This window comes from Eubalaena glacialis, chromosome 1 (assembly GCF_028564815.1).
Source record: "Eubalaena glacialis isolate mEubGla1 chromosome 1, mEubGla1.1.hap2.+ XY, whole genome shotgun sequence".
In the NCBI taxonomy this organism is placed as follows: Eukaryota; Metazoa; Chordata; class Mammalia; order Artiodactyla; family Balaenidae; genus Eubalaena; species Eubalaena glacialis.
The window spans coordinates 174,902,843-174,915,404 of NC_083716.1; the positions used below are offsets into that span (position 1 = coordinate 174,902,843).

At 37.9% G+C, this 12,562-nt stretch overlaps 1 protein-coding gene across 2 annotated transcripts in view; it reads left to right on the forward strand.

Moving 5' to 3' along the window:
• The first annotated feature begins 319 nt into the window (after positions 1 to 319).
• The window catches only part of XIRP2 (xin actin binding repeat containing 2), a 292,985-nt gene continuing 280,742 nt past the window's right edge, over positions 320 to 12,562 (forward strand). For both annotated transcript variants that reach the window (XM_061201245.1, XM_061201244.1), the window contains exon 1: positions 320 to 736. In XM_061201245.1, coding sequence (XP_061057228.1) covers positions 320 to 736 — 417 coding nt within the window. The remainder of the gene's footprint in view (positions 737 to 12,562) is intronic.

The following is a 12,562-nucleotide window of genomic DNA, read 5'->3' on the forward strand; positions in this document are numbered from 1 at the left end:
TCAAATTTTACTTTGTAAGTAATTATTGACTGATTTTACATAGAAAGAAAAGGGAAGAAAATCATGTTTTCCTAGTTTTGTCTCTTTAGAGTCAAATGTCCACGGCTGTACAAATCAGTCCTCTCCATAATCTAATTCTAGGTTAACTGACATAGCTTCGTAGGGTCAAGAGCCGGAAATTATATAGCAAAGCTGGATTTCTACACTGAAATGCAAATCCCAAGAGCTGGCACTCCTAAACACAGTGTTTGGAAAATTACTCACATGCATATCTTTGATGAAAGGACTTTTGATATTGCAGGACAACCTGGCATCATCGATGTTCCCGATGCAGAAGGGCTCCCTGAACCTCCTGCGGCAGAAATGGGAATCCAGCGATTACCAGAAAAACGAGTGTAGTCCCGGGGGCAGTCGTTGCAGGCTCTTCCAGCCTCAAGAAAACAAATTGCTTGAATCTGAAGGAGAGGTAGCTTCAATGCCTGGACCTCCAGATCCCCCAAGTCTGCCCCGCAGTGTCGGAGAAGAGATGTTGAGCTCAGAGCCTGAAGAGAAGTTTCCTGAGGACAAGAGTGACAACTCCAGGGACTATGGCCGGCCAGAAGTGCTGAAGGAGTATTCCGTGAGTGGTCGGCGCAGGATCGAACGCTTCTCCATCGCCCTTGATGAGCTGAGGAGTGTGTTTGAAGCTCCTAGGAGTGGAAACAGACAAGCTGGACCAGCTGAGTATGGCCAGAAGGTAAGGAACCATTGATTGAGAGTCCAAGTTTACAGTAGACAAGCAAGGCAGCTTGCCTAGTCTGCCATTTATTTCTAAGCATGTAATTTTTTTCCCCCTCACTACTATTCTAGACAGATGTCCTGAAGCAACCATGTAATACAGTGTGAAATGTGGCATCCTCTGTTATTGACTTCCTCTATGGTCTGTTCCAATGGGGACCCGACCTCCTTTCACTCCCACGAAAACAGCTCTGATAGGCCCTTTTATACTGATGTTTCTTTACGTACGTGCCTTGTTTCCACAACTAAGTTGTAAGTTCCTTAGAGGCAAGGACAATTTCTTACCTGTCTTTGTACTTCAAACATCTAACAAATGGTGCTGCATTTAGCTAGAACTCCACGAGGATTTATCAGTAATGATGGTGAAATGGAACAAGTGAAGGCTCTGGAACCAACAGTGACCTAGATTTTAATCCTGAAACCTGCTATTTACTTCTCTAGCTGCATGCATGACGCTTAACCTCGTGAATATAAATGTCTTAATCTGCTACTTCCCAGGGATCTTGTGAGAATTATCGACAATATGTGTATACCCACTGGGCATACAGTCTGGAATATTTTGTGATAGATGATGATTATGCCTCAGTGATTATGGTATATTATAATGTCACATATATAACACACATAAAATATGTCTGTTAGCTAAATGGGACATTTAATCAAATGCAGGAAATAGGATTAGCAACATTATTAATGAAGACCACATTTATACTTCTGTTGTCAATTAAAAGCAACTACTGTTTAAACTAAATTGCTTGAATTTATTACACTCATTAGGGCCCCTACATAAGAGAGTATAGTTGAATTTCATAAAGAATTAATAAATGATCTCAGGTTTTCCATTGGGAAGCAAACTCCATGCTCTGTTCTTTTTTTTTTTTTAACCTAGTGACAGCTAACAGGGAGGCACAGTCCTATTCTTGTTAATGGATAATTAGCCTTCATTGAAGTCTTCACAGAAATAGAAAAGTTTTCAAAATAAATTATTTTACTAATACTTGCTCCCGTGTTTTGTACTGGGACATATACAGTAGTTACGATGAGACCATTCTTGTATATCAAGTAACTCAACTTGGTTTAATGAGAATAAGGAATATGAAGTTATATTTATGAGGTTATGTTGAAACTAGATGATTTTTCAAAAAATACAACCGCTTACCAATCTCCAGTTTGAGGATTTAGTTTCCCTCCTTTTTACTCTACAGGTGCAATCCTCTTTGTTTATGGCTTTATGATATTTTTTAGTTGGATGTCTAGGGACTGGGGTACACTTAACGTAGATATTTACAATGTCATTTATTTTTACCTTAATGAATTAAGAAAAGTAAAGCCACAGAAAAGAGTTTCCATTCACTCTCTGTTGACTTTAGTGTAACAATTTTGGACATTTACTCAAGATAATTGACAAAAGAAATGGCCAAAGGTAGAAGTCGTCCTTATAAATTATGTAATATAACCCATCCTCATCCGGAGCAGTACAAAATCGTAAAAAAAAAATGAAACATCAATAAGGGTTTCTGGTTGAAAGGTGAGATTCCTACTATTGGTATGCTATGTGATTTTTGGATCTGGTGCCTATAAAAATGATTATGGAAAGAAGTCAGATATGTGAAAACACTGGTTTACAAAAATGAAATTTGATTAACATATATATATATTTTTTAATTTATTTATTTATTTATTTATTTATGGCTGTGTTGGGTCTTCGTTTCTGTGCGAGGGCTTTCTCTAGTTGCGGTGAGCGGGGGCCACTCTTCATCGCGGTGCGCGGGCCTCTCACTATCACGGCCTCTCTTGCTGCGGAGCACAGGCTCCAGACGCGTAGGCTCAGTAGTTGTGGCTCACGGGCCTAGTTGCTCCGCAGCATGTGGGATCTTCCCAGACCAGGGCTTGAACCCCTGTCCCCTGCATTGGCAGGCAAATTCTCAACCACTGCGCCACCAGGGAAGCCGGTTAACATATTTAATATGCTGTGTTCTGGGTATTCTAAGGTACTATGCCGTAATATGGTATTTCCCTAAATGTATGAAACATGGATTGTACATTTAGAAATTTCTCATCTGCAGAGACACACATGAATTTTAGAATAATTTTATATAAATGAATGTTAATGTTTGCAGAACTCTCTATATAAATTCCATATGACTTCTAGAACAAGAAGGAAAAAAGGAAAAGAAAAATGAGAATCCAATGAGGAATTAACTTACTTTCCTCCAGTGAATCATTTTGTGATGTTACTAAGCATGCGAAGAGTCCTAGCTCACCTTAATTTAAAATTATATATTTCATGCGAAAGCTTAGTAATTATATACAACTTAACCCTTAACCCTTTGTTTCTATAGATATCTTTCTTCTTTCTCATATCAGTACTTTCTGTTATTATTATAAATTAATAACATGTTTATTTGCATAAATTATCTAAAAATATTCTAGCTACTTTATAACACTGATGCTTATACTTATGGAAACTCTCTATTGAGATACTGGTGATGTGGGGAAAGATATTCAATATTTATGATATTTAAAGCAAGGACAGAAAATAATTACCGATAAGAAAAGTTCTTGCAATTAGCAGATCATCTCATCAATAATAAACAAGAACTGCATTTTAATGTTGCTGTAGAAGAAAACTTCAGCAAAAGGCACTTGTTAAGAAAAAGTTCATAAAATTATTGAGGTTCAGTCTAAGTTTATAGAATTTTTAAAGGCATGGAATCTTTTATATATATGTATATATATTTACAGATATGCACACAAAGATATTTGTTTAAAGCATTTTCAGTGAACATAGGAGAAACATGTCTTTATTTATTAAAAAGTGTCCATTAACAGATAGTTTAGAAAAGTATTTTGTTCATTGGAAAAAGGAACTATAAGAGCCAATATTATTTTCTATAAGTAAGTAAGCTCATAAAAGAGAGATGATCTCAACCCCTAAAAGTATTCACTGTATTCCAGAGCTTTTGTTAAAACAATTTATCCTAATATAATTGCAACAGAAAATTAATGAGAAAATCTTAAAATAATTTGCCAGCTGACATTTTATAATTTCCAAAGTGAGACACAACCTACTGTTATCATTTCTAAAACACCTTATAAAAGCAACTTTGAATGAACTTTTAAACTGAAGATTTTTATGCTCATGAGGCAGACTGTAATTCAAAGACATAAATTCACACAGACCTTATCCCAAATAAATGGTATGGAACATGATTTTAAAAGAGTTTTTAAGAATTTACAAGAATCTAAGATTATAAATATTGGAGAGAATGTCATATCCACTTGCAACACTAAGAAATATTAAACTGTTATTATATAAGGCAATGTATCCATTAGCATTTGCTGTGTAACAAGCCACCCCAAAATTAGCAGCTGTAAACAATACGCATTTGTGATTGCTTACAAGTCTCTGGTGAGCTGGGAAGTTTATCTAGTGTTTTCTGGTCTCCCTCATACATCTGTGGTCAGTGGCCAAGTCAGCAGGGGTCTGGCTAGTCTAGGATGGCTACAGAGCTGGGACAACTCAGCTCTGCCCCATGTGGTCTTTCCTCCTCCAGCAGGTTGCCCAGATTTATGCCCAGGTCATAGAAGTTTAAAGAAAAATAGTGGAACTTCCCGAGGCCTCTGGAGGTCTCTGCTCAGAACTTACACATCATTTCTCCATATTCTATTTGCCAAAATAGTCACAAAATAAGCCAGATTTTAATGTGCTGAAATATACTTCACCTCTTGATAGGAGGAGTTGTAAACTTACATTTGCAAAGGTAAACAGACACAAGGAGAGCAACAATTGGAGCTACTTTGTAAACAATCCACCACAGGCAAGTTTACTTAAATACATTGAAGAATCAGAGTGGTTTAATATATCATGAATTAATGCAAACATTAGGAGGAGGACCTTACACAAAAGGATCCATGTTGACAATTATTTGTGGATAAAATTCATGTCTTATTCTTCTCTTAGATTCAGTTAATTGACTACACTGATGATAATTATTGTGGAAGGCAGAATAGTGGCTTCCCAAAGATGTCCACATCCTGATCCCCAGAACCTGTGAATATGTTACTGATACGGCAAAAGGGACTTTGAAATGATGTGATTAAGTTAAGGATCTTGAGATGCAAAGATTCTCCTGAAGTATACCAGTGAAAACAGGGTCTTTATAAGAGGGAGGCAGGAATGTCAGAGTGAGAGATAATCAGAGGAGATATGACAGAGCAGAGATGGGAGTAGTATAGGGCCATGACCCAAGCAATGTGGGCAGCCTCTAGAAACTGGAAGAGGCAAGGAAACCAGTGCCCCCCTAGAGCACCCCGAAGGAATGCTGCCCTAAAGACATTTTGACTTTAGCCCAGTGAAACTAACTTCAGACTTTGATATCCAGTACTATAAGGTCATAAATTTGTGTTGTTTTAAGCAACACAAATTTGTATAGTGGTAATTTGTTACAGCAGCTATAGGAAACTAATACAGTTATATTGTAGGCTTTTCAAACATTGTTAAAAATGGTTGGGTAGTATATGATTTTGAATTTTCCTTTGTTCTTCCCTGATGAACATATTCCTATGTTTCCAAATCAGATCTTGATTTTCTTCTACATGTAGTCGATGATATGAACGCTTGTAACTTTAAGTAACCAGGCAACATTAATAAATATTAGTTTTGGATGATCTGTATTTGATATGCAACACATAGTCACCAAAAAGGGTGAATTTATCAGGAAAGTTTGGCAAAGTTACTACTACTACTACTACACTACTATAATAAAAGAAGAAGAAAAGAAAGAATACTTTAAGGGAACAAATAAACACAAAGCACTTGTGAGACACACTTGCTTTAGTTCATGTTTCTTCTATGAATGATAGAATTTATGTGGAATATACACACAATTTTTAAACAAAATCAACTCTTAACTCTGGGTAGTAAGTTCTGAATAGCAGCAGTGTTTAGACTAATTTGGAGCAGAACAAGGTTGTACAAGTTCTTCCTTCTTTTTCTAAGTTCCTAGTTGCTGTCCATAATGCTGGGACAGTGAGACCACTGAGCAAGCCCCCCTAAAGGATCACTTCAGCCTTCACTGTGATCTCAGTGTAAATAAGGGGTTTCTTGCTTCAATTAATAATTAATTTTTGCCTTTATTCCATTCATGTTTTTAGACTCCAAATAGTAAATGATCTGATTTTCACAGTAGATTACTTAGTGACTTACTTGTGTTTCTAATGCACAGTTATGATCTTTCTCAAAAACCTCACTCACTTGTGCAATCAGGTTGAATTTACCTAATGTTCCAGCAGAGACTGTTGCTCTAATTTACTTAGGCCCTAAGTTGACATAGAGCATTCAAACATGAGCTGAACTTGATCAAACCCAGGAAGCACAATCACCCTATTCTAGCTAGTTGTGCTGCCTCAGAATGCATTAATTTGATCTATTGTATGATTGGAGGCTTGAAGGAGAACATGAAGACACAGGCTAAGGGACTATGGACCTACATGTGCATCAGTGATTGAATAGGATATAAACAATTAAATCTGGCATAGTTTCCAGAATGTTATTTTCATTCCCTCCAATAATCAAAGCCTCTGGTTTTTCATTTAATGACCAATTTTCCTCTCCTACTTTTTAGTTCTGCATAAAATCAAGCCTTTAAAAGCACAGGTGAGTCATGGCTTGCAGTTTGCTTCCACTACAAAATCACTTCATTAGATGCTTGAACTTACATTTGCTCCTTACACTTGGGCATGTGGGGACTCAGGGATTAATTTATCTCTAATCTCAGAGAGCAGGAAGCACTACTCTTTGCAGGCAGTTACCTCTGTCACAGCCTCTGATTCTCCATCTCCCACCCTCCTGTCTCTTCAGTGTTTCTGAAATAATTTCTGTCAAGCGTGATGTATTTTGTAAAAACATCTAACAAGATGGATGTTAGTACAATCTTGAAAATTATTGCTGAAATATCTGTCCATCAAACTCTCAAAAATATAGAGAGAAATATATATTTTCCTATGGGAAGAGTTTTAAAGATCTTTGAAGAAAGAAAATATTTTTTCCTTTGCCTGAAAAATGAGCAAGTAGATTTTGTAGAACTGAATAAATAGTTTAATGAGAAAGATCACTCCTTTTTTTTTTCTGTTAGAGGATATATTAATCAGAATTGTAATTTTCATTTCAGCATAGCATATAAAAGCGTATTTGGTGACAGAGGATCAGCTGGAAACCTTGGCTCGGCTACTTCCTCACTGTGTGAACTTGAATGAGTTATTTCACCTCATTAATCCTTAATTTCACACCTATAAAATAAGGAAATTAATACAGCACAGGATTTTTGTGAAGATAGTTATATAACACCTGAAAGAGAAGAGGTATTTAAGAGGTAGCACCAAAGGAAATTTAAGAAATAACACCAAAGTAGTACCAAATTAATATTTGTTCTATTTTCTCTTCTCCAATATCATTTGTGTAACTCAGTAAATGTCCTCGGAGAAAATATTTAATCTCAGTGGGCTTTTGTTTTCTCACCTAAAGGCAGAAGCTTACACTCTATGGTTTCTAAAATTGGAAAAGTGCTTTGGGCGAAGCAGCTTTTATTTCAGTCTGACAACACCTTAGTCTTTCGCAAAGGCGCCACTAGAAGGGCTCTTACTGAGTGGAGCAAATGTTAATGAAACTTTCCAACATGGCTTACAATCCCATTTTGAGATGAAAAGACAATTTGTTAAATTACAGTTTTCAAAGCTTTATTAAGACCCTAGGCAGAGATATGTTTGCCACCTTCATTGTTCTTTCTGATTAAGAGAAGTCACTGGTGCTTAGTCAAAAATCCAAATCCGAAAGAGATGAGACTTACATGGTATAAAAGTGTTTATTGTATTCACACACACACACAGAACAAATTAAACTTAGACTTCAAAGACACCACAAGGATGGGCCATATTTTGTTTCATTTTGTGCTGCTTTTTCTTTGCAATATAATTTGTTTTTTCAAATATTTTTAGTGTTCTTTGGTTGTTCTTTTCCTCCATTTACATGTTTATTATTTTACTGCCTCCTGTGCAGTGTTTTATGTTAGTTGAAGAAAAGATAGCTCTGTGATCTGATGATAACATTCCCAACTGAACATATCTGTGTGCCCTTAAAGACTTTCCGAGGAAACTGCCATCTCGTCTCATTTGTGTCTTGCAGTGATATATGCAGTCACAATATGACTGTAGAGAATGTAGTGCCAGTAACCACAGAAAGATGTTAAGCAATATTGACTCACCTTCAACTGGGAGAACTGCTGTCAGGTCATGAATTGGCATTCTTTGATATTTTACTTGAAAAACTAGTGAGGGTTTGCACCCTTGTGTTATAAGAAAATTGATACCAGCTCTGCTGCCTCTGCTGCAAACCCACTTTCTTTTACCCACCCTGTCTTCCCCAGATGCTTAGCCGACATTTCTTCTTACTGACTGAATTAATTCTGTGAGTCCCACACATGACTCTTTTTCCCCTTTCCTGTCCTCCCATGGCTGATTTACATATGCTACCAGGTTTTTTTTTACCTTACCATCAGGATAAGCTAAAAGGAGAAATAAAGAAAACATTACCTTGAAAAGGATGCTTAAATAGGGAGAATTTTGGTTTTTATTCAGGGTCTTTGTCTCCACCAAGGGCCATGGAAATGACATTCTAATCACTGAACCAGCAGTCCAAATGCCATCTCATCCTCGCCTTCTCCCTCTCCCTAGCCCACATCTGGTCACCTCTAGAGACTATGTCAAAGCAATTTTGTCAGAACTGAGTTAATGAGATGAACACTTGATCTGGCATGAAGCTGAGTGCTAGACAGCGCCTGACAGACAACTGGTCCAACAGGCATTTGGGCGCCTCTCTCCAGACCAAATGGAAAGTCTGGCTCAAGCCATTTATCAAGTAAACCCCAATCCTCATCATCACTAAGCCCAACCTCACAGTCAGAGTCACATCGCAATGGCACCTTGCCCAAGGGTTCCTGACCAGGTACGGAGCAACTGGCTCTGGCCCAAAGGCTGTGCAGAGGGGAGACTGCCCTAAGCCAAAATAGGGCAGTGAACTGCATACATGTGGGCCAGAAATCTATAGCCTTCTAGGAGAAGGAAGGCCCCAGGGCAGCACCTGGGGCTTCAAGCATGGAACCCTGGGGCCACAATCTGATGTCTACTAAGGTCCAAGTCTACAGCCAGCCGAATGCACCATTCCATTGCATATCTTTGGGGCCAATTGCTCCTGCAGGCACCTGCAAGGTGTTTAGAATTTGTCACAGGAGACCAGTGATGCTTGTTCCTGGAAACTTTGCCCCGAAGAACAGCCTCAGGGCTTTGCCTCTCTTTCTAATAACACAGGGATCCCTTCCACAACACTCTGACAGCTAAACTTCCATGTAGTATGGACAGGCTCAGGAAACACACACACACACACACACACACACGCAAAACAAACCCCAAGTGATCAAAATTAATATCGCCAGTAATAAGATATATTGATATCATGTACCCCCTGAATGTACTATAAAGGGCAAAATACCACTCCTATGGTATTCTTGCCAAAACCATGTAATCTCAATTTAATCATGAGAAACATCATTTAAACCCATGTATACGGGGATGATATAAAGCAGCTGGCCATTACTCTTCAAAAGTGGTAAGGCCATGCTGAACAAATACTGAGAAACCGCCACAGATTGGAGGAGACTAAAGAAATGTGATAACTAAATTGAGGATGGGACGGGATCTTTGAATCTTGGTCCAGAAAAGAGGGCCTTAGTGGGAAAGTTGGTGAAATTCTAATAAGGTCTACATATTGCTTGGCTTCACAGTCGCACTGTGACTAAATAAAATGTTAAGATTAGGGAAAGCTGAACAAATGGTATATGGGAATCTCTGTATTCTTGCAACTTTTCCATAAGTATAATGTTATTTCAAAATAAAAAGTTAAATAAATATTATGATCATTCTTGAGGCGTTAGCACTGTGGAGTGGAGGATTATGACCTCTTTTGTCCTGATTTTTCCAAACCTCACAGATTTATTATTTTTATATTCCTTTGTAGACCATGATTCCTAGCTCACTACTCCTGTACTTCTAAAACTTTGGAAGTTTTAGCCATTTAATCTCCGCCTATAATCTCAGGTTCTCTGCAATTAATTTTTTTTCTAGCAAGGAGAATTTAAGGAGCCTAATCAGTGGTTCAGAAGCTGAGTATTAGGGACATCTCTGTAGTTAGATCAGCTTTAAATTTATACCCCAATTCCACTCACTGAGTTTCACTACATTTTCAGAAGTAGAGTGCTTGCCTTGTTTTTATAGTTGTAGTAGGTGTTGCTGTTATTTACACTGTTGGTTCTGTCTTGATTATGGTCCTTCTAAGTCATTGCCTCAAATTCAAGAAACTCAAATTATTTCTTGTCTCAGACTCAAACTCCAGGAACTATAACTACTATTGCCGTTCTGATGCTGATTTGACAGCAAACTTCAATCTGTAGAATACATTGCCAGCCCCTCCAAAATGCTCACCCTCTTTTTGGTGTATAAAATAAATTGTTTTTTGATAGATTTCCCGATGCTCCTAAAATATCTTCCTTCTCTTTGGAGCTAGCCCCTCTGATGCCAACTTTCTTAATTTCATAGGCTCCCCTATCTGGTCTTTCTTACTGAGTACCAAGCCCCAGAGTTGACAGAGTAAAGCCTTCTTTAATGTAGTTGCCTGGTTTATTCCTCAAATGAAGTTCTTTAACTGAACTTAGAAGTCTGGAATCTTCTGAAAGGGTTGAAATTCAAGATATTTAGCATGAAGTGTCCTGGAGGCACTGATAATTCAGAATGGATGTGGCTGTTACAACAGGTACAGTCACCCTGGTACCCTCTTCCTGGATATCAACCAGCCTTTAGACACCAAACTGTACCTTTATTTTAGCACCTGTTTTGCACTCACTATACTGTGTGTGGAAATCAAATGGTTAACACATTTTCCTACTTGGAAAGCTATTTCTTTGTTTAATGTGTAGTGGTAAGTGAACGCAATGAGTTTCAAACACCTGAAACAAATTCAAGCTCCGTTAATGTTTCTCATCTACACCTACTACCAAATATGATGATTTATGGTACTTAAAAGTGTACTAACTTGTTTTATGTCAATGTAAAGTCATTTATTGGATGCCATCAGACAGATTGCTCTAAAGCATGGTAATACATCATAATGTATGCAGTTCTCCCCCCACCACCATTCGTGGAGCCATGTCAGGAGCAAACATTTAAATTAATTAGAATGTTCTGATTTCAACCTTGATTAGATGTCAGAATCTTTTATTAATGATAAAGATGATATAAAATATATCCATTTCTGGTCATAATGATGTTATAATTTAATCTCTTTCCCATTTACCTTTATTTTTGAGTGCTGGGGCATTTTTTTTTTTTTAATAAATTTATTTATTTATTTATTTATGGCTGTGTTGGGTCTTCGTTGCTGCGTGCGGGCTTTCTCTAGTTGCGGTGAGTGGGGGCCACTCTTCGTTGCGGTGCGCGGGGCTTCTCATTGTCGTGGCTTCTCTTGTTGCAGAGCATGGGCTCTAGGCGCGCGGGCTTCAGTAGTTGTGGCACGTGGGCCCAGTAGTTGTGGCTTGCGGGCTCTAGAGCTCAGGGTCAGTAGTTGTAGCACACGGGCTTAGTTGCTCTGCTGCATGTGGGATCTTCCCGGACCAGGGCTCAAACCCGTGTCTCTTGCATTGGCAGGCGGATTCTTAACCACTGTGCCACCAGGGAAACCCCTGGGGCAATTTTTTTACTTGTGTTTTGAAATATGTTTGAAATTCTCATAAGAAGGGAAATTCAAAGTATAAAAAACAACAATAAAAACAAACAAAAACCAGGAGTCCCACAGACAAATTTTCTTTCTCTTCCATAGCCTCATACACACACACACTAATACATAGGCTTTTAAAAATATATTTTATGTTTAAAAGTAAATTTGAGAGGATGTAGGGCATGTGTCAATGTCTCTAAAAAGACTTATTTATCCAGGACCAGCAATTGTGTTTTCCCTGAGGTATGTTTCAAGTTTGCTCTTTGGTTTATAGGTATAGCTTTTTTTTTCAGGTCCCACATATTTTTGATGTTATCCCTGAATGCCTCACTTCATCCTAACATTGGTCTGCCCCTAGACGCCTGGAGGATAAGGCACTGTGCTGCTGTGAATGGCTAGCAAGTACTAATTTTTAAACACAGTATTTGCCAGGTACTTTGTTGAAGGCTTCATGAGTATTGCTGCCCATTTAATACTCACAGTCATCTTAAGTTCAGAACTATCGTTATTCCCATTTTACAGCTGCAGGGTGGACAAGTTAAATAACTAGTCCAAGGGTACACCATTGGTAAGTAATAGAGCAGGGATCTGAACCCAAGTCTATCTCAGTCCAGAACCCACAATATTAATTACTACTCTCTGAGTGTTCTCTGGATTCATATTGTCCATTTTCGCACAAGATCTCACAGCTGTGTTTCTGGTATAAATGGATCCTAGCCAGTCATAGAAATCACACAACTCTTATACTTTGAATGCCACAAACACTACTTGATCTACTCAATTCTAACACATATTTTTTCGCATGTTAACATCTTTGAAATTGACATGCTTCTTGTAGTCAATGGCACTTCATAGTTTGTCGGGGATTTTCCCCTTTTCTTAGAGATACATAAAATAATGATGTCATTTTACTTTGATAAAATATGGCATAAATAAACTTCATATTTTGAATAAATACAGTTA